This window comes from Echiichthys vipera (genome assembly GCF_963691815.1).
Source record: "Echiichthys vipera genome assembly, chromosome: 10".
NCBI lineage: Eukaryota > Metazoa > Chordata > Actinopteri > Perciformes > Trachinidae > Echiichthys > Echiichthys vipera.
In genome coordinates, this window is record NC_139835.1 from 4,879,064 (window position 1) to 4,903,180 (window position 24,117).

The 24,117-nt window shown below is 39.9% G+C and overlaps 1 protein-coding gene across 1 annotated transcript in view; it reads left to right on the forward strand.

Annotated features, from left to right (window-relative positions):
- Positions 1-657: 657 nt before the first annotated feature.
- The window catches only part of dpp10 (dipeptidyl peptidase like 10), a gene marked incomplete at its 3' end in the record, with an annotated part of 154,728 nt that continues 131,268 nt past the window's right edge, over positions 658-24,117 (forward strand). Inside the window, exon 1 of the mRNA XM_083921935.1 lies at positions 658-776. Within this exon, the coding sequence (XP_083778061.1) occupies positions 720-776 (57 nt within the window). The 5' untranslated portion in view covers positions 658-719. The remainder of the gene's footprint in view (positions 777-24,117) is intronic.

The following is a 24,117-nucleotide window of genomic DNA, read 5'->3' on the forward strand; positions in this document are numbered from 1 at the left end:
GTGGCGTGGTGTGTGCGTCCACGCAAGAAATGAAGATGAATGTGCAGCGGGCTTTCAGCACCGTGGACTGCGCCTGTCCGGCTTCAGGCTCAGGGACTGGGCGTGATGCAGGACCTCAGCGTGTATTATTGACGCTGTCACACCGTGTGATCCACAGGCATGAACGGGTTTTATATATATATATATATATATATATATATATATATATATATATATATATATCCAGCAAACGCAACACCCGCCCTCCCTGGAAACCATCACAAGACCACTTGAACCCCCCTCCTCTTCCTCTGTTCTATATCCCCCCCATCCTCTGAAACACCAGCATCACTGAGGGGAGAGAGAGTTATCGAGCCCAGCACTTCCTCACCCGTACGTGCCAGCTAAAGTGGCAGGGTGGTAAAATGTGAGAACACTTGGGCTCTCTCGGTTTGGTGTAACGAGCGTGTCCGAAACTCTCCTCCCTTTTCCCGGGGGGTTGGTGTGAATGCACAGGCAGCGTTGGCTTCTCGTTAGACGCTCGTCCGGGATCTTCAATCGTGACAGATCCGTTCCTCCGCTCCCGCTCCTGTTTAAGATTCCGCAGTTGACAAGACGGCGCTTTACCCGCCGCTGCCGCATCCTCCTCTTCTCACTTCTTCTTTTTGCACGGAACGACGGGGGTCGCTCCGTTATTTTTTTTAGGATTCAGCCAAGTTTAATCATACGAGGAGTTTACGATGACAGCAACCAAGGAGCCGCCGAACCAGAGACAGAATCAGCCGCAGCAGGATGAGGTGGGCATTTGGCTGTTTCTTTTGGACTTGGTTTGCAGGTTTCTTCCACTTTATCCACGTACAGGCTGCATGATTCTGTCCTGCTCTGCAAGGTCAGCCCATGTATCCACATATAGCTTCGTGTGATTTGCTTAGACAGCAGCTGACATGCAGTTGTGGCCACATACATGAAGTAGAAAAACGCATTAGTTGCTCGGCTGTTTTGCCTTCTTGTCTTCATCAGTTTCTGTACAGTTTCTGTGTGAGAGGCGGATTCAAGTTGGGCTGCACATGTGTGTGTTGAAACAATCAAGCCGTCGTCAGCTGTGCGTAGAGCCCATTGTCAGCTGTCAAGACTGGGTCAGGGAAATGTTGAACGCCATCAGTGCACTGTCAGTGAAAGGGGAAGAGAGGGGGTCTGCACAGGGCGCATTGTAATTCAGCCGCCGCCTCCTGTCAGCTGCCCCCGACACCTTGCGAGAGAACAGTCGTGGAAAATCACTTTGTAAGAGGGGAATGCACTACGTATTTACGTATTTCCCCTCGAAGACACTCTCTGTGACTTCATAACTGCGCTCTGTCTCCAATAGGCAGCGTAGAACGCTCCCATTAGACTATACATGTTCCCGTTATAGGCACCTTTACATAGGTTTCATTGCGCACTACAATGTTTTTATCCATTCCAATTGTAGACTGAGCAGACTCGTTGCCAGAACTGGCGTGTGCAACTTGACAATCACGCTCTTTTGTTTGCGCCAAACCGCTGAGCCTCTATCACCATCAATTTTTGATTCCCCCCTCTCCAAATGTTCTCAGTGCTCCCGCAGGAACACATAACCCCGACTCAGCCAATGCGTTTTTCTATTAGACCTATAAGGAATTCTATGAATGATGCAAACGCCATGTGTTTCACTGTTTGGCTCCCTCTGAGAGATTGCCAAATATATTCTGGGTGCTCCTAATTGAATTCAGCCCTGTAGCTCTATTATTCTAAGAAATCAAAACTTCGGCCTCATAATTGAGTTTCTGTGCCCGGAATATTAGCAGGCCTCATGAGATGATGGTTGAAATAGGATAGCTCACAGCTTCCCTTACTGTAGTAGATACTACTCAGTGGCCCTCAGGCTGTTTAAAAGTCATGTTGTTGATTTTATGTGTGAGCAGTGCTCACTGACTTAATTATTATGATACTGTAGTGTATGTTCACAGCTGTGAGGAGTTGTTAATGGAGCCTGCCGTTGTTGCACACTTCATGTGTTGTTGCTTTGAATGCTCTTATTTATGTCTAAATGGATTCAATAATCTCATGGTGACTGCAGAACAGCTGCAGGGCTGCAAGAAGATATATATTTTAAAAAAAGCGAGTTTGGTTCATTCCTACTAAGGAGTCAACATTGAACATTGAAATTAGTTCTGGGCCGCGATTTTGCGATACACAATTACCTTGAACTGACAATAACACATTAAGTCAAACTTCTCAGAAAATGTTAACTGAACTGAGGGGATATCTTTTGAAAACACTTTACATAACCATAAAGTTCAACATCAATTAGATACATAACCCAGGATTTCACTGAGTGATATGAATATATATATATATATATATATATATATATATATATATATATATATATATATATATATATATATATATATATTGCAAAATAATATCATCATAAATGTCTATCGTATATATCATGTTTTACAATGTTCCTATCTTGATCGTGACAAACTATTTATGTCATTTGGACGATACTTTACAATCTAATCCTTGTATTTTATGTTTGCACTCACACTGTAAATAAAATGAAAAAAGACTGTACTTTTCATTTGTCAAGTATTCAATGCACAAAGGAGTATACATAAATAAAAAATGTAATTTTATATGGACTTGTTATCTATAGAATAACCTGAAAGCATGCTACATCATAATATATTGTTATTGTTATAAGGATATGACAGGAGATTTTGTCCATATTACCCAGCTCTACTTAAAATATTTAAAGATGACAAAGTCAGATGATTGCGGTATTTGTGGATAAAAAAGGCTGCAAACCAACTGTGCAGACTCTAAAAGCCTCTGTAAATGTTTGATAACTTCATCTGACTTCCCAGTCAGATGAAGTTATTGGGTAAGATTTGTGCAGCAGGCTTGTGTCACATTTGCAATCAGGAAGAGAGTCGTGTCCTAGCAGAGCCAAGGCTATTACTGTCCCAGGCTGTGTCAACCCACAGTGTGTATACATAGCCTCTTTGGCAGGCTCTTAACAGGCCTACTGTTCATCAAAGTTTCATGACGATGCTGAGCGAATTACAAAAGGGGGAACCACCGAGGGATCTTTAAATAATAGGTGGAGGAGAAAACTGATCCAGGAGCTGTTGTAGTATCTGCATGGTGGAGGAACAGTTATTCTTTGTGTGTAAATGCTTTTGCTACAGTCAATCCCATTGTTGTTGAAAGCCTTTTCTCTTTGTGGTTTAGTCAGTACAGCGAGAGAAAGTGAATATCTTGCCAAACACATAACACTGATGGGAACTGTAAGGCAGGAATCCATAACTCTGCAGTTCGGAGATTCCAGTTATATAACTACAGTGGCCAAATAGTTTTTTCGTTTTGAACCGGTATCGTGTTCACAGAGGGGTTAGCATATTTTCTTTTTGTAAATTTTTTAAAATATTTTATTGACATGGTATCTTGTCTTACATTACCCATTTTATATATATACTATACTATATTATGGATGGCAAGAGTATTTATTGATTTTTTTTCATAAATCATGTGAGTAGGTGTAAAACCCAGTGATTACCTTCGTCAAAATGACAGTCGATGTAAGTTAAAAATAGATTATACGAATATTTACCATACAGGTTAAGGTTATTAAAGTATTTTGAAATAATCCATACATACAGAATTTAATTCATAAAAAAACATTGTTCTTTGAAAGACTTGCTACTACTATTCCATAAACCCATACTTTTTTCCACCTGAGTTTATGCACCTTCTGAACAGTAGCATATTTTCAGAACTTTTTTAACATGCATATGGCATGACAGTGTTGTATTGAGATATAATCGACAAAATGCATCCTATTCTATAAACCACATCAAGAAGCCAGTGAAAATGTATAAAATTCAAAATTGCGGGGGATATAAGTATTTTAAAATTAAGAAATATTTGATGTTTGCATTAAAAAAGGTTTAGCCAAGAACATTTCTGTGACATCTAATTTGAATTCTGAAAGTCTCAGCTCCAGTAATCCAACAAATATGTGAAAATTGTGAGGGTTTTGGTGGAACTGGCAGCATCTATGGGCTCACAACAGCCTCACAAACCTTCCCTCAAAGTCCTTCTTACTCAAGACAGACCATGACTTAATGGAGAACTCCAACAATTGGGTTTGCAGGTGTTGGCAATGCTACTGCACATGTGGATAAGTGAAATTAAAGTGAAATCATCATCTAATGGTCTTTTTCGACACTTGCACAAATCAAATAAGCCATTGAGACAGTTTTTTTCTGTGTGTAAACTATTAACGGAGATATTCCGGAGTGTCGCTAACAGCCGAACTTGGCTAATACTGATTAGCTATCAATACTGCTCAAAATAACACCAAACCTCTGCAGTAGCATGATAATACCCACACATAAAACAAAGCATCAATAATGTAGTTAGTGAACCCAGAGTTTATTAAAAGAGTGTTTTAAAGACTTACCTACTGGCCCCTGCTTTGTTTTATGTGTAGGGACTCTTCTCATGCTACTGCAGAGGTTTGGTGTTATTTTGAGCAGTATTAGTGGTTAAAAAAACTGTTTTAATGCATTCACCGTAATGCCCTAAGCTAATCAGTGTTAGCCACGTCCGGCTGTTAGCGACTCTATCAGATTTCTACGTTAATAGTTCATACACGTGTTGATGGCTTATTTGATGTGTGCAATCTGTCGAAAAAGACCCTGGGATGATTTCATGCCGGAATTACACTTTAAGACCAAACTATTGGAGGTTAAGTTGCATTGTCGGTAATATAGGTGTCAAGTTTTTACAAGGAAGAAGAATGTGAGGAAGCAAATATCTCTGCTTCTACTGTCATCGTTGGCTCACAGCCTGGGTTTGAATTTAACGTATGGAACCTATCTGTGTTCACATGTTCTCCTCATGTCCGCCTGGCTTGTCAGATCTCCTCCCACAGTCCAAAGATAAGGCAGGTTAGGTGAACTGGAATCTTAAATTTATTTTCTTAATGGTTTTCTGTCTACTGAACACAGTATGTATAAGCTTTGTGATAGTCCAGCTACACAAGATAAAGTGATTCTAGAAAAATCAATAGATGGATTCTTTTTTTTTTATAGTAAACACATTGAACCAGATAAAAAATATTGCTGATGTCACCACAGCCTAGAGTTCACCAATTTATTCTGGATGTGAACTTGTTTCCGATATGCTTAAAGACAGTGTGGCCTCTTCGGTTTCACTGAAAGAACAAACTGATTCGATTGACATTGGCTGGTCTCAAGCAACGTCATTGCCTCCTGTAACCACAGCTATAATACAAGCTGAGTGAGAGGTTGACCCTGTGGTCGGCCCAGGCTCAATGCAATCAGTGTATAGACTTACCACCTGGTCAGACAGAGTCCTTCTTCACTTTGTTAATGGAGATTTTGTTGGCTGTGCTTGGGAAAAAAGGCAAGTGATAGGAGAAATGGAAGTCTGCCTTATTGTGAGTAAGAGGAGAGCTTTAACATGCTGTTATCCTCTGGCCCAGGAAACTGTAACTCACACTAATGGAGAAAATGTTCACAATGGCCTCAGGGAGAGAGAGAGAGTGTGTGTGTGTGAGAGAGAGAGACACACACACACACACACACACAGGGAGAGAGAGAGCAGGAGAGAGAGAGAGAGAGAGAGAGAGAGAGAGAGAGAAACAGAGAGAGAGATCAGGAGCAGGTGTGAGAAATTTCTCTGTGTGTGAGAAATGACATGCCAATGACACTGAGTGCCAAAAACTGCTGTTCTCTGAGTGTCCAGTAGGAGCAGGTTTCATAACAGCATTCTCATTGACCCCCATGTTAAACACACTGTTTTTCCCAGCATAAGTAAACCTATTTAAGGACAAAAAAACATTATATTCTGAATGTATACGTCATATCTCCATGACAACACTAATGGGGGTGAATTTTTTATGGACCAGGCTAGTTTTTATTTTATTGGAGGTTAAAGTTTATGAATAATTAGGGGCGTGGCCTCTTGAGTGACAGCTAGCCTTTCGCCCTCACTTCTCCTCGGAAGTATACATCAGCCAGATGGGCGTTTCTCCATCCCCCCAACGTCACATACATGCCCTTTTTTGGTAAGAGGAAATGAGGAGGAATCAAAGTCTGAAAAGATGGCGACTCACGTAGGAGAGTATACAATTGGATCAAGTTCAGAGAATGGACCCCGGCAGGTATGCTACATTAATTTTTTATACAGTCTATGGTGGTAACTGACTAGGAGAGACAGTTAGCTGCAGTAGCAGCTCAAGTTAAGACAGAGCAAAGTGCAGCACTGGGGTCAGACTCATGTTACTAGTCGAAGCTTATCCAGGTCTGATCTACAGGAGACCGGGCAGCAGCTTGTACATCTACGGAGGTTAAATCAGTGAGGGCCTGATCTCACTACAACACAACAACACACTTCCTCTGAGAGCTCATTTCTGTTCTTTTAGAAGCATTCAGATCCCCGTTAGCACTAGCATAATGTATATTTAGCACAATAGCAGAGTAGGCTGAGCCGGGGGTTAGCTTCAGTTAGCTAGCCGCCTCGGCTCCTACCTGCAATTGAAGTGATAAGGCGATGATCAAAAATATGACAAATGTGAGCAAGCAAATTAAGGGCACCAGAAAGAAGTTGTAACCACAACATTGTCTTTGATAAATTATGATAAATCTATTGCCTATAGGCAGTGGACTGCAAGGGAAGCTCAACTTCCCCTAAAATGCAACCAAAAAAAAGAAAGAGTGGTAAAGTATGTACTACTGTGTGTAAATTTCATTGACTAAACATGCGCTAGAAAGCCTTCATCTTTTGTTCAGAATCAGCTACTTATCACAAGTAACCAGGGCAACTTCCTTTTCATTCATCCCCACAGCACCACAGCTCTTTACACAGTCGGACGCTCAGCTTCTACTGACTTCAATGGGGAAGCGTAGAGTGGGTTGTGCCACTGCAGCCAAACTAGACGCTCATTGGATAAATGCTGGGCTTTGTCCCGCCCATCTGATGCTCAGAGTTTATCGGCAGCTAAATGAGCGAATCAGCGATCTTGAAGAATAAACAGCCACCGGAGCATTTTCCAAGTTTTTTATTCCGTTGTTCTGAACTGATCCGGAGACTTTACCGATCCCCAGAGACTTTGTCTTTGTTAAAAACGACTAGCGTTGTGTTTGGAGACTCTGTTCTGTCACTCTGCGGTTTCTTTCCCCAACGAGCAGCAGCAGCTGCAGAGCTTCTCCCCCCGTCACTCACACTCCCACTCACAGGCGGTCACACTTCACAGTAGCCTGGCGCAGCAGCTCCAGCTGGGCCAAGGCTAGCTCTGCTGGCATTGAGAGGACAATGGTCAAGTCCCTGGAAAAGACGCCTAGTTGGTACGACAAGGTCACAGATCATTATCTTGAAAAGGAATGAAGGGTAGAGTTTACATATAAATAAACAAACACATTTATGATGTAGGCCAGAAAAATGAGCTTCCCCTCCTTGAAAGGCTGCCACTTTGTCAAGAGACCCCTTTGAAAGTGGCCACGCCATTTTCCCCCTCACCAAAATTTAGCTTCCAACTTTGGAGCATTATTTTAAGCATTAAGCCCCTTTCCTGACAAGCTAGCTTGGCACAGTCGTTACCAATAAATTCCTTAGATTGTGTTTCTTATAACATCAATATCTTCATCATCTAGTTTTAAGCTAGAGCTTGATACAACATTTTAAGTGCTCCTGCAGGTCTCTTAAAAGCATGCCTGCACATCATACCTTTTTTATTAGCTGTAATTATTGCCTCATTTCCACTGATCATCTCAGCTTAACTCACTTTTGGTACCAGGTGCCTTTTCTCCTTTCATTTTCCACTGCTGATAGTACCCCATTATTGAAGGGTTCTCAGCTGATCACCATAGTGACACTGCACAAAGCGTCAGTGACATCATCTTCAACGAGACACTTGCCAGATCGTTTTATTGGCATTGATGTCTGCAATTATCTGGGGTAGTGTATGGTTTCGGTTTGGGGGCTACCACTTTTTAAAATCTGGGAGTGGTGGATGAAAAAAGGTAAATTGGCTATTTAAAATTGGCGGCTTTGTGTAGGATGCCCCATGTCCTGCTACTAGTAGTTCCCTCTGACCAATCAGTGGTCTGCAGTGTTTTAATTCCACCTTATAGTATATGCTCTGCTCATTGGAACCTCGTATGATGTGATACAAATATTTTAGTTACCTAACCATACCTGAACCATAGTTTAATTGCCATGAATACAATCTTTGCTTAAGCTTAAATATCTTTCCCCTAATTTTTTAAGACTTAATAAAAAAAAAAATGATTTACTATTTAGTTATTATATTTTATTTTACATTCCATATTCTCCTTGTCTCCCAATATGAGACACACTTACTGTATGTAAATGATTCATATTGAACCACATTGGTTGTGAGGTCACGAATCATTTTGTACATATGCTAAACTGAGATTCAAGGTGAAACCTTCCTGCTTCACCAGATGCCTGTGAAAACAGCCATTTAGTGTAGATGCAAAATGTTGGCATGTCAAATATAAAAACTAATTTTTCTTTCAATACCATTCTTGTCTGTCTATTATGATTTGTTCATTGGTTGCCATAGAAATAAAAAATGAACACATTGTTGTTTTCCTGGCGAGGACAGGTTTTATTATACTGTGGGATGACAATTTGCGCATGTTAAATGTTAATAATAGTGTGGTTTTTCCCCGTTTTCATCTCAGTGCTACTTTGCTGTAATTTCATCTGGAGAATGGAATGTAAAGAAAGGTTGCTGTAAATACTGTAACAGCTGATTTTGAATACAGGATGTGTCATTTAAAGGTCCGTATGAATGAATCTGCACCAACCTCTGTGAAAACTGAGGGAGTAAACAGAGAGGTGCATTTGATATATCACAAATGTGCTTACACATAATTTAGCAAGACAGGGATATATTACGTGGACTTGTTTGTACATAGAACATAGGTTTTACTTTCACATTTTTCCATCTGTGGTCTTGATTTATATTTTGATCATTGATTTTTGTTTATTTGTATACATTTCTTTTCAATCTGAGATTCAGTCCAGTGGTTCAAACTCTTCCTGCCCTCTAGTCATGCAGTTGTTGAAGCAGCATTGACTTTCTGTCCAAAATATTCCAGCTTGGATGGTGATTCACACTAGCGGCCTTCGTGTCATAAGCTTTCTGTAGTCCGAGGTGAGCGGTGCCCTGACACGGACACATGTTCTATCCTCAAAAAGATTAAAAGGCAATTACGAAGTTTGAGTCATCAATTGTGACACAGACAGGGGCAGACTACAGTCAAACCTGAGTGTTTGTGTTTGTGTGTGTGTGTGTGTGTGTGGGGGGGGGGGGACAAGGTATAGCTTGTTGATGTATTTATTAGTGTTTTTATAAGTGTCAGGACAATACATAGGTACCTTAAAGAGAAAATTTGCCACCTTTTATGTGGAAGTCCAATCAGTGTTGATGGTAAATGTAGTCAAGTGACAATAAACTCCTCAGTGCATGATATATTAGCAGAGTAAGCCTACATATATAGTTGTGTCTATACTTATGCAGGTAATAAAACAAAATCATGGAGACACCAAAGTCCAAACCATGAACCTAGATTTCGAAAAACCTTGCAAAAACTTTTGTGAGACCGCCTTCCCCGACAACCTTACCTTAAACATTCAAGGTTAATGCTTAACCTTAACTCTGTCACGAGACTTTCTCAACAGCAGTGTATTATATCTTCACATCTACCGTTTTCACCTTACACAATAAAAGCCTAACTTAAATTCACTTAGCATTTCACTATCAGCAACTCAACACAATATCTTACAATAGTGTTGTAGGTTACAAAAGCACTCGTTTATCATCTGTCCTCTCTCCCCAGCTGCTATTGGTTGCTTACATTTTATCTTCAGGATCCTGAAGAAGTCTCCTTCCCAAATATATCGGAGTGAGGAGTAAAACAAATCATGCTTTAATCAAAAATAACCAAGAGTGCTAATTTCTTTAAAAACTGATTTATATTATCCCATTGTAATCAGCTCTGACCATTTCTTGTCCTTCTGAACATAATTCCGGGAAGAAGGGGTGGTGTCGTTGGTGTCTGAGGCCTAGTCCACACAAACACGGTTATTTTTGAAACTGAACTTTTTATGGTCCCCGGTTAAAAAAAAATCCCGTCCACACCACCGGTGGGATAAAAATGTCGCCGTCCACATGAAACCGCAAAATCCGCCTCCATCAGCTGGTTACGTCGAGAGTGCTCCACAAGTCTCCATGGATACAACTTACTGTTAACCTTTGCACAGTGTGACATCAAACAATGTCCACAAGAAATTGCGTCTTCCCTCGGTTTTTCCTGTCCACACATGGCTGCTGAAACCAGACTATTTAAAAAAACTCTGGTTTCAGGAGTCCACAACTGCGGTTACGTGTGAATGAAAGGCCAAAATCGCACAGAGAAACATACGGTTTCAAAAATACCTGCATTCATATGGACGGCAACTCAGACAGCATCCAACTTAAACAGCCCAAACTGACATTCACTGAAAGGCACCACCAGTCGGCATTTGCTCTCAGCAGCTCAGGTTCTAGAGGGTCCCCCCATGGCTAAATCCTCTTCAGGCTCTCTCCACTGTATTTATATACAGAATGTACTCTGGCTCAAATCAATACAGCTGAATGTCAGTGTCAGCCCAAACACTGTAAAATGTATCCTTGTCCATAACATCCTCTGCACTCATATTTTGCTTTTTTTCTGTTGGAAATGTAGTTTGTTTGAAATACAAGCATAGAGAACAAGGAAGTTCTGTGTTTGAGCTGCATCTGGAGCACATCTACAGCCCCTGGCTACCCAGAGGTGAAATCCAAGCTGAATTGCCTGTAGTTCTTCCTTGCATCCAAGTTCATCAGTCACGTCACAGATGCAGAAAGAACAACAGATTTTGCAGCTGTGAACTGAATTTATTGCTACAGTAGACTACATTTACAATCAACAATGATTGGACATCCACATAAAATGCGGCAAATGTTTTTTTAATCCTTTCAGATGTGATGGCTTCAAAGTGTTCACCTTCTTTTGAGAACCATCTTTGAGATTTGGTGTGAATGTGGGCTCTGTGCAGATGTAAGGTTTTTTTTCCCTCATTGGCTTCAAAAATATTTTAAAAAATGAACGTTGCTTCAGGCAACTTTCTCCAGCAAAAAACATCAGCTCTTATTAAGACGCCATGAATTTGCCCAGGCTACTCTATTGGAAATTCTGATCCTGGGTATAAGGACCTTTGTTGCTTCACAGTGAACCGCACAACAACAAGAACACAAGGAACAATTACAAATACTTGCAGAGACATACAGTAGTTTGGTAAACAGGAGCTTTATGTTTGCAGTTTACTGTTGAACAAAAGTTGTCTCATGATGAAATTTAGAGCCACCAATGCATGATGGTTTCCTTCTGCGGATGGATATTTCTTAAATCTGATTAACTTAACTTGTTAAACTTAAAGGTTGAATATGTAAAATCTTTATTAAAAGCTATATTAAAAAAAAAAAAATACACCCACGGGGCATTTTGAGGGGTACAGAATCAAAGTATTGCTTTTTCATAAAAAATACACCGTGTATTTAGTCTGAATTGACATTTTTTTTTTTAATTGACGTTTTTGATAATGACTTTCTGTCACGTTCTGTTTCCATTGTACCAGTCAATAGCAAGACTAGCATTGCGGGTTGCCAGGGTCAATATTCTCCATATTCAACCTTTAACTTAAGATATCAGCAGATATCAGATATTGAACTATAGACATTACTTTTACTTTATTCTATGAATATTGCTCTCATTAATATTGACACGGTGGCCCCTGCCAGGCCTTTAGGTAATCAGCCCAGATGAAGTGAAGGAGTGTTTCTGGCAAAGACAGTTTTCTTCACTTCTAGGACTTCTAGTAAGCACTGAGAGCAGGCAGGGATCGATTACACTTCCCGAGGTAGATAATCAAAGGCTCATCTGAAAGGGCAGTGATATTGATGGCACTCCACAGATCGATAGACCACCACATTTATCTATCGATTGTACTGATTGTGGATGTTTAAAGGAAATTATACAGACGTTCATACAGTATGAACTGTAGCGAGCATTCCAGGTGCATTCTGTTGCGCCACTTTGGTCTCACAACATTTTGTCAGAGAAGCATGAGTGTTCAAGGGTAGTTTATGCATTTAAAAAAAAAAACTTGGATCTTACTTTTGTGGTTTTTGCCTCCATTCCTATCAGTGTGATATTGTGCTTAGTAAAATAATCTCTGAGATCTGGGAACATTGCTGTATCATAAAAAAGTAAGCCAGTCAGAGAATCAGACGGGTTTTAAACCAACATCCTACCTAATGCAGGGTAGCTCTTTGTTGTTACTGGGTTGCTGTGTCTCAGCAATTTCTTTGACGTGTATAATGTTATAACCAACATAAAATATATGAAAATAAGGTAATCTGTGCTTTTGTGACATTAAACAGAAGAACATATTTCCAACATTAATCTTATAACAGCTGGAAAAATTGTTGTTGAGTCCCAGTTCCACAGGTGTTGTGCTGTGATGATTTGATGCCAGGGGATAGATGACAAATGAATAGTGCTGTCCAAATGAAGCTTCATGAAGCATCAGTTGTATTTGTTGAGTCCACTAGATGGAGCTCTTGGTTTAAAGAAAGGCCTCAATGAATGGTGATTCAGTGTGTTTTCAACCCTTTGTTGAACTGAGAGCTCCATCTAGTGGACTCAGAAAATATGAAGCTTCATCTGGATCACTACTACTGGGCTCCCCAAGGAAATGCTTAATTTACCCATCACTACAGATTGTACAAGAATTGGCTAGCTAGTGCACACTGGTATACTTCCGCCTCCCCGCTGGCAGACTACTATGTCGGGAAGAGAGGGCTTAGCCTCACCGGCGCCGCAGCAGTTAGCGACAGCAGAGTCTGAGCTGGACAGCTGTGAACTGTAAAGGAAAACACTCCTAACTTCCAAGACTGACGGAGAGTTGTTCTGTGGTTGATGTGTGAGAACTCTGAGAAGCTATCAGAGGTAAATTCATGTGTTGATGTACTCGGTGATGTTGTGTAATGGTAATGTGTTAAAAAGGAGCTGAATGGCTAATCGCTGCTAGCCTTTAGCTTAACCTGCTTATAGGCATTGTTAATTCTGCATTGCAATTAGCAATTGCTAATTTGTTTAAGACATACTTTTGTTTTTTCTCCATGAATAAGCCTGTAGCTTAGTTACTGAGAGGAATAATGTGATTCAGGACCAGACATCTGCCATAAGAGAAAGAGAGTGAGGACCGGGAGAGCGAGGACCGGGAGAGCCCTGGACTGTTGGAGCTGTAGCTGCTGTACTTGAGGGTGGTTCACCGCACCGTGTTGCTGCAATTCTCCAATAAAGAAAATTGTTCTTAGATAATTGAAACTGCAACATAAACTTAGGTTTTGGCATTTGCCCGTTCTGAATTCCCAGGTAGGGGTTGTTGAAATAGTGTCGGGAGCGAGCCCCCACCACAGCGACTTCCTGGTTGATCCAATAAGGAAGCTCCAAAAGTGTCCAGCAGGGGTAGTTTGCAGAATAGAGCAGGTTCTCATTGACCCCCATGTTAAACATGCCGTTTTCACAGCATAATGAAACCTATTTATGGCCTGGTACAAAAAAACATTTTAGTCTGTATGTTTAGGTCATATCTCCATGACAACACTTAGGAGGGTGAATATTTTTGTAACAGGCTAGTTTTTAATTTATTGGAGGTTAAAGTCTATGAATAATTAGGGGCATGGTCTATTGAGTGACTGTTAGCCTCTGGCCCTCACTTCTCCTCGGAGGCTAGTTGTCAGGATTAGCATCATTAGCTTGCTAACTCCGTCATCGCGACCTGGACTGCGGTCCTTCCTGTGGTGGTGTTTCTAAAGGTGACAAGCTTTTCGATCAACTGAACAAAAAAGATGGTGTAGAAACACACTGTGTTAACATTAGCCCTGTTATGCTAATTAAATAGCTGCACTTGCACCATGACTTGCAGTACAGCCAGCTATTTATGACACATACACTAGATGCTAATCTGGAGCAGCGGGAGGAATCGGACCGAGGGTCTGTGTTTCACAGTCTATGAGCAAGGTACTGTGTTGCATATCAGTTTAAATTATGGATCATAAATGCTGACTTTGTGCACTTGACTCCCACTCCCATTTGAAGGACAGGTCAGACCCTGGGTAGTCCCCTTTCCTCTCACCCTCACCATCCCCACTAATGCCCTCTCAACTACCAATTTTATAGCTCAGTGCTAACTGAATCCTCCAATGTCACTCTATAGGTATAAAAAAAGACACAGCACCACTTTTCAACTGCACACAGAGAGACAATTTCCTGTCTTCACACAGACACATTCAGCCCCATGTCGATGAGCTTCTGTTGCTATTGCTGCTGATGTCAGGTTCTCCTTTCATATTTTTATTTCTCTAGATAAATAAGATTTGTTTTTGAATTGGGAGGAAATGGCTACAATCTTATCCACAGCCTGGAGTGCAATTTGCCTAGGAATGTAGTCAACTGTGTCTAATTGCATTCAAATCAGAGATTTGACTGTGGGGGACAGACAAAGGCTTTGGCGCCCAACAAAATTATTAAATTATACAATATCACATTTAAATGTGCAGAGAAAATTCAAAGTAAAGGGTGATTAATGGAATCAACTTCATTCCCCTGTGTGCCTACTGTATGTGGTTTGAGTTTATATGTATCCAATATAATGGTCTAATACACATGAATACATCTCATTAAATCCTCTCTTAGCCTTTGTTTGCCTAATGAAATCAGGCATTGCCCCCTTAAGCATCAGTAACTTACATAAGACTAGCATTGCAGTTAGCAAACCTTAATACAAGAAATTATATTGTTTTTCAAATAATATATTATAATTCAAAAAATGAAAAAAACAACAACCAGAAATTAAAATATAAATCTCAGCAAGCAAATGCCTGTGCATTTATTATTCACTTCTACTGTTAGTGAAGAATATAGACATTTGAGTTCCGCTAAACATTAAAACAGATGTTACAGAATGATCTGTTTATCATTCTCCCTTAGCAACCAAGGCTGTCACACACATCACTTCTGCCACAGTTGCACAGCTGGGGAATGAATGAATACATATAGAAGTCAGTTCGCATTATATAATCTGCTACTTGATTTAAGTCAATAGACATGTAAACAGCCTCTACATAGGCTACATGAAACATTTACATCAGAGGGGTCACACGTCACTTTTTGCAAATCCGAGTCTTAAGTCTCTGAGGGAAGCAGCGAGTCCTAATCAAGTCTCTTATGGTTTTAATAAATAATAATATAGAGCTGAAGAGTGACCATACTGTATAATTACACAAAGACCCAAAAAATGACAGCTAATAATCTAGTGTAAATAAACACAGTTTGCTGCTCCCTTAATCTGGAACTAATTACAGAAACTCCAGGTAGGTCCTGCTCTCATTGGAGGATTTTAAGACATTTGATAATAACTTGGAGATCGACACATCTGGCTGTAGATATTCTGACTGGTATAGTCATGATTATGCTCGATTTTGATGTATATTTGCTGTTTTCACTTGTTATTTGATATATTTTAATTGTATTCAGGGTTTTTTCTGGCCAGAATTTGAGCTGAGGCGGGCAGGGGAGTGAAAAATTTTCGCTCGTCAAGAAACACGTGCAGCCACTGAATACTGAACTAACTTCCTGATCTTTCTCATTCATACAACTGTGTCACAGCCCAAGAACCAAAACAGTTCCCTCCAAAATATCACTCACAGTTTACATTATTATTATTATTATTATTTCCACCTTTACTATTTGTGAGCAGTAAGTGTGCCAGGGTTGACGTCAAAAACCGGTGGTTTAGCATCACGCTGGTTCGCATAATCCCAAACGGATTATGTCAGAAAACAAGATCTGTGACTCACATTTATGATACTTACACGTTTTGTGCAGTCAATCTTCACATGCAGCAGGGCCCCTGGAAGATATTTCGATCAGGGGGTGCTGTAAAAAAATAGTTTGTTCTTTTTTGATAAAAAACCTCTGAGCCTATAGGCCTATTTAAAAAAAACATTTTCAAAATGAATAGATTGAGATTCACTACATTATTGTCATATACACTTCAGTGCACACAGCCATCAGTGAATGAATATGTGCTATTAATTAAACTTCACAATAACTCTATAACAATGCAATCGATTTGGTCAGCTGGCATGAACCTGGATCACTGCACCATCTACGTTTATGTCACACTCTGTTAGCTCCAACATCCTTTTACGCACATCACAAGGAAATAATATCTGACTATTTAAGCACGTTACAGAACACTTCTCCACATCCATTACGCAAAGAACACACGCACAAAATAACACTTTGTGTCTCCATCTCCAACCTTTTTACGCGAACAAAAGGGAAATAATATCTGACTATTTAAGCACGTTATTGAACAGTTCTCCACATCCATTACGCAAAGAGCACACAATCAAAATATCACTCTCCATCTCCATCCTCACCACCTCGCAAAAATACGACAGTGTGACATCAAACTGCATGAATAGATACAGGACTAAAGTGCGCGGCGGCACCATGCCCTTACCTTGAGCTGCAGGCAGGGCGGCATGGTTACAGGTGAACAAATGTCGAGGTGCGCTCTGGGGTCGTGGAGATAAAGTCTCTCATGAGGGGACGATGAAGTGAATAACCAGTTTTTCTGTCTCTGACAACACGGCTCTTGTTTGTGGCTGGAGCTTTGTCAAACATGATGCTCCATCTTGGACTGTGACACACTTCGGCCCTCTGTCATTTTTGTGATCGGCAGCTGGAGTTCCAAGTACTGAGACAGAACGTGAGAACGTTTCATTAGCACCGTGCAGGAAATGTGAAACTGGATGTTGGCTGGAAAGGCTCATCCAATCCAGTCACGCTAGACTGGGTTGCGGGTGCTGGGCCTGCCAGGCTGCTTACTGTTGTCATGGTTGCGGTACTAGTGTTCTTCTTCACTGGGGGTGGTTTATGTTTTTTTAAATTTAACTTTGTTATGTTCCTGTTGGAGAACATTATTTGGACCTTTTGGACAATTATTTAAAAGACGTTTTTGGATGCTGAGGGTAGCTCATTGTGCAATACACTGATTTAAAGTGGAATGAGTTTGCATTGTGGCTCTGATTATTGCTGTATAATTGTGATCCTTCTGTCTGGTGATTTGTAACACCTTTTAACACTGATTCATTTATCCATGTGGGGATTATCCTTTCAATACGAACCTAACCATAAATATTCTGATTAACCACAGACTGGCATGCTAAGAAAAGAACATTCAGGCAATCTGCTACAGTGCGTTGGAAACACATACAAACCATGATTCCTTTAATTTTTTTTTTCATTCCAATTTTTTAAAAAGCTACAGGAAGCATTTGAAATTATTCAGTTCAATCTTAATACTTTAAAGCAGGCCTTGACATTAAGGCTTTATAGGGCAAGTACAGGTCCTATTCTACTTGCCCGAAAAAAACAAAGCTTGTTAAACAATAATGAGTATAAATGTATTACACCTTTTAGCAAGCGATGTCTCTTACATGCAAACACTCATTACCAGTCACATCCTGACTGCGTTAAACCATGTATTGCAGACTTTGCATAGGGAAACACCATATTCTGCTTTATGCTGCACCCATGGAAGTTCACCATTCCAATCATCAACAAATTTACCCTTACAGTGTAATTCGTATTTTTTTTGTAGTTTGGAATTGACACGTATTTTATGGAATATCAGCATATCTATATTTTCAGAAACTGAGATCTCTGCACATTCACAAATGAGTGTGTTTACATGGACAAGAATATTCAGTTTATGATGCTTATGATCATATTCAGGATATGGTGTTTACTAGGGATGGAACGGTTACAAAATCCACTGTTCGGCTCATATCACGGTTTTGGGGTCACGCAGTTCAGTTCAGTAGTTTTTTTTAATTTCTTTTAGATTCTAAAAATACCATGTATCACATCTATAGCCTAATAATTAGATTATCTTTTTTTTAACAAAGTTTAGGGATTACTGTAACAATCTTAAATTAAAGTGAAATGAGATTTTTAAACAGCAGGAGAGACATTGCTGCATTTACTTGTTTATATATTTATTTGGCAAAAAGGTAAACAATTGTTTGCCTTCTAGGTAAGAATATAAACATTATTATTATTAATCATTATCAAATCTTTAAAATAATGAAGAAAATACGTTTTCGTTCACTAAAATATGCACAAACAGCAATCACCAAACTGACTGAAATAGGCTACATCAGGGCTATTCAATTGGGGCCGGTTGAAGAAAATGATCCAAAATGAGGGGCTGTAAAAATCTGAGCATCACATTAATGGATAGTGTAAAAAAATGCAGCGACATAGGAGTGCATACAGTATATTGTCTTTATTTTATCAATGTAAATAGTAGTCATGACCTCAAAGTGCAACAAGCTTGTCAAAAATAATTCCACTTTTACTCCACTACATTTATCTGATTACTTCAGTTACTAGTTACTTTACCAGGCTGACAAGCACATGTGAAACATTAGTTTATTCATCAAAAACTGGACTGACAAAAAATTAACGTAACATAAATGCAGAGTAGCATGATTTTTCTGAATATGCCTTCCCAATTCTCCTCTTTACACTGAGATATGGCTGCAGAGTAAACACAGGCTTCACAGTGACTTCTCTGTCCGTTCTCTGGTGAACTGATGGTTTTCTGTGACAACCTTTCTTTTTTTCAGAGTAGAAAGAGACATTGATGTTGTGATTGAGTGTGGTCTTTACCTACTCTGTAAAGTGTCCTGAGATAACTTTTGTTATGATTCGACACTATAAATAAAATTGAATTGAATTGAATTGAATTGATTTAACCACGGATTTAACCAGACAGAAACAAATGAGAACAACAACAGAGCGGAGCTTAGCGAGCTACTGCCAAGAGGATTCAGAAACCCACGAAGAAGAGCGTAGCGGGAGCGTGCGGAGCGTTGTGGCCGTGCGCCTACATGGAGCGCATGGAGTAAGTCTCCCAGCACGCCGGTATTTGACGTGCTGAGATGGATACGAGAGAGGACAGCGGCCATGAAGGCTTGTGCTCCGTTGCACCTCACAAACCGAACGGTAAACACGTGTCCCGAACCATGACAAGCGTACTGAACGGGACTGATTTTTTTAATAAACCATTCCACTCCTAGGCCCTCATTTATCAATATTGCGTGAAATCGGGAGCAGATCTGAGCGCAGAATTGGTCGTATGGCAGGACCCACGTGTGATTTATGAAACATTCGTATCTCACAAATCTCAGCGTATGAATGAGCGGGCCTTGATAAATGCGGCAGCTGAATTCAATCGTCATTAACACGTTACGCCCTTAAATATTCCTGGTTCGGAGGCCTCGCCCACTGAGGTCAAACACGGAGAGACGAAACACTTGTAAGAAAATAAAGTTTTCCGACACACAGATCGGCATCCTGACATCCGAGATGGAGCAAAATAAATATGTGCTTTTTGTTAGTCTTAAGAGTGGAATAAAAGGGGCCCATAAAAACGCTGTATGGAAAAGAATAATGGAGGCAGTCAACCCGAAGCAGCACTCCACTGTGACCCGTGTGCGCATGTGAGCACTGTTGGACAGGTGTTGTGCCGTATTCAGCACCCCTGCCGTGAAATGCACCCCCTCGCATTATAGGTGATAATCTGAATCAGAAGGCTTTTGTTTTTACCCAATTAAAAGCACACACTTTTGAACCTATGAATTGCAAGAAAAAGTGGGATTATATTTAGGAAACGCTAAGTCAAATACATTCAACTTGCTCAAAAGATCCATTTCATTCATTTTGTAATTATGGCTGCAGTATATTTCCAGAGAACATACAAAAAGGTGTTGTTTTGTGTTTGCTATTATCCAAGGTTGTGATTTTAAACTCTTTAAAATAGTTTAAAGACTGTAAGTAACCAATGTTCTGACCGTTGTGGGTTACCTGTATATAAACTACTCCTATAGGTCCAAACAACAGCCTTCTGGACCAGTATAGCACATATAATGCGAGGGGGTGCATTTCACGGCAGGGGTGCTGAATACGGCACAACACCGGCGCTCTTGCTCTGTAGCGGGGTGCCTTCAGACGCACATGAGTACAATCAATTGCTCCAACCACAATTTTTATTTTTTTTATTCGTTTTAAGAATCCGTTTTGATCTGTTCTTAATATTTGACTGCTTATTCTTAATGACAGCTGAGGTTTGTTCATTATTTTCAGCCAGATTTTACTGTGCTGCACCGCAAATACACAGGCTCAAACGTGCGTACACGATCTCAGACCAGATGTGAGATTTTGATCGTAGCTCACGTCCAAATGATAAATGCCGAAGTTTGCCAGGAAATGGTCGTACGCACGTTTTACGTTTTTCTGCCGTACGTTCGTTTGATAAATGAGGGCCCTAGTGTTAACATGAGCACAGAGAACTCGGGTTATTCATATTCCCCGTACACACGATGAATACAACTCTGTTAGCAGAGGGACTGTTTACAGAAACAAACCAGCTTCAGGAAATCTGAAACATTTACTCAAACTTAACAACTTAACTGCTAATTTCTTCTCTGCTCCGACCATCACCAGCTACAGCTGTCTGCTCTGACTTCATCCTCCGCCTCTCATTTCTTCCTGACATTAATTACGTAATAACTTCCTCCACACCGCTGCCTGCTGTGTCATTAACAGCGCGTAGTACAGGAAATCAGTGGATGAAAATACAAAACTTCTTTTATTTCCAAAAGACAAACCTAAGTTAGAACCTCTGATAAACGACCTGCTGCGGCCGACGACTGACCCACTGACGGAGAACGTCAGCAAACAAAGTCAAAAGTAGATGCTATTAATTTTTCATCTCAACCTATTTGAATGTTCAAACATTTCAATTGATTTTTGTGGAGATAAATGAACAGAACGGTATTTATATTAAAAAATCACTTTGGATAAAAACCCAGAATTAATTTGTGGCACTTGTTGATTCTTTGGCACAGCACCACGGATTGGACTATGTATGGGAAACACTGCGGTTCATACTTAAGGGGGAAAATGAAAAAAAAAACTGCTTGGTTGTCAGAACGAACATGCAGTAAGTATGTTTTTAAACAACAAAACACAACAGTTAATCAGTTTTAACTGTCAGAATGAAAGATACAAAGAAAAATGTAGAACAAATATATATATAAAAAAAATACTGCTGCAATTTTCCAAAAAAGAAAATACTTCTTAAATAATTGAAACTGCAGCATAAACTTAGGTTTGGCATTTGCCCATTCGGAATTATTAAATGCATGTGCATGTTCAGAAAATAATCTGTAATTGTAGGCACACCTGCAACTACAGATTACCGCTAAAGAGGCCACTAGAAACAACAAATCACTGCACTGCTGCTAATTTAATTATAGCTTATATCAGTGTGTCCACATGGTATTAAGTGTAAGCCAGCTACTGTTAATTACACCAGCTTTAAAGAAAACTGACAGAGGTTAATTTAATCAGCTGTAGAGAACTAACCTCAATTCTACAGTTGGCACAACAACATAAATAAATCTTGGCTGTTTTTCTTCAGTCTGTGATTGCCTCACATCAGTTTCAGACAGGTAGCAGTTAGTTCGGTAGCTGTTGAGTGTAAATGGCAGCCAGCTTGTCTCCAGAGATGTTGAAATCCGAGACTTTTAATAATAGCAAAACAAGACTGTACATACGGCTTATTAACGCTATGTATGCCACATTTACGGACTGCAGTCCACCTCTGTACCAGTCCAGAAGTGCCTGTACAGTGACGGTTTGGTATGTGTATCGTTACACCCCTACTGTCCGCTCTGCTCTCGCCATACAGTAAGAAAGATATATAACAGGACTTTCCACAGTGAACAATATAAACCAAAAACTGCACAACTGGACATGTTTCAGCAGGACTGTGATCTGATCTGAGAACATCAGCTACTAAGATTACAGCTTTGCCTGACATTAGCATGTACAGCAGTGTAATGTAAACACTGCAGTAACATGCAGATTAGTAACGAGCAGATGACTACATAAAGAAATCCGGCACAGATTAACATCACCTCAAAAAACTGTTTCAGAGTGTTAAGGGTGGCCTCTACAGCTAAGGTTTTTACTCACATGGATTACTTTTACCTTATTATTTTAAGCTTTTGCAATGTTTAATATGAACATCCAATGCTTTAACATTACATATATTATATACAATAAGGAAAAGCATAATAGGTCTTCTTTAATACAACATTTAGCGAGAACAACATGAACAACCATAACATCGGTAAGAAAATCAAAACTTAGATGCCTTCCTTAAATTGTTCAGCCCTAAAGTACCATATGTACAGAGTGAAAAGGGGCACCGTAGATCACTTTTTGCTGCAGAATTGTTGACACTGAATGCTTGGCCTGTGCCACTTTTTTTTGCCACAGCCGTGTAGTGAGCAAACTTCTCTAGACTGACTATTGACAAGACTCAAACATCTAAAGACTTTCTCAAGCTTGGGAAGAAAATCAAGGGTGAGTTTGAATCGTTGACTATACTGGCTTAACTTTTGTCTTCGATCATTTCGTCCTCGTGTTTATTGAAATCATTGTTTATTTGAAGATTGGTTCTAGTTCCACTGCTTTTCTTCTGGCTTCTTTGTCATTTTTTATTTATGGCCTTGGCTTTACACGGCTGAAGGCTAAGTCAGCTATGGGGCACACTGACTGATGGTTTGGGAGTATCTGATTAATATGCAGATATACCTCTTCACTTCAATTTTTAATATGCCAGAGACTGTTCCATCCATATCCCAGAGGAGGGCGGGCAAGGCCACAGTTTATCTAATATAACAGTGATTTTTTTTCATCCACAATTTCACTGCATAAACAGAGGACCAAAGGTGCTTTAGTCCTGCAATTCATTCAGAGGATGCAACATGATAGCTTACAATCACAACAATGCAGTTCGAACTAAAATATTGTAAAATAAATTAGTTAAAAAAACATTTTTTTAAATACTTTTCTTTTGCAAATTGCAGGTCCATAACCTCCAGCCCTTATATAAGATTGTGTGAAATGTACTTTCTTGACGTACTGTATACTACTTTTCTATTGAAATTTCATTATATAATTTGAGGAGTTAATACATTTTTTGTGTACCCTGTATTGCTAATCTTAGCGTTCATACTAATATACAGTCATATCATTGCACTGCTGTGAGAGTCAACACCCCTGTGTATTGGATTCCAATATGGCAGGGACAGCTACTAATTGAGAATTACTCACATGGACCGAAGGCCAATGGCAGTGTCCTTCAGGGCAAGGCTGATAATGCTAAATACAATACAATGACAACATGTAGCTAAGCTTGCCGTTTCCTATTAGCCTGTAGATCAATTTCTGATGTTAAGCCTTTAGACCCCAGCATGGCTTTTGCTGTGGCTGTCAATGATTCACAATGCAGTGAAAAATGGTATTTCATGGGTAAACAAAAATAAGCCAGTACAGATGGCATTATTTTTTTCCCTCCTTCTGCGACCTGCTGTTGTTGTTAAAATGCCTTGGCTTCTACTGAAATGCTGCTTGTCATTTGTCACACTCTCTCCAAGGTCAGAGTCCAGGCGAGGGTAAGCTTATGGCTCTATAAATAGCCTGACTCCTTGAACAGTGGGCTTGTTGCATGTGCACAAACGCTTACACAGTGTGCCAGTGAGGAATAAGCTTATTAGCAGGAGTTTGATGAAGATGGCGGGGGTTTTAATCAAATATCTCAAAGGCAGCATTAGCATTCTAATTTTACATAATGTCATATCAATTCTACTCTCTTCCTCTGTGACAATTAAATACATGCCAGCAATGAGTACAATATGTGTGTAAGGGATTGGTGGAATGCTGAGACATTAGAAATATGCAATATTAAAATAAGAGGAGTATAAGTCTATCTGTGATCCTCTATGCACACGCCCAATTGGCTGTCTGGCTTACTATT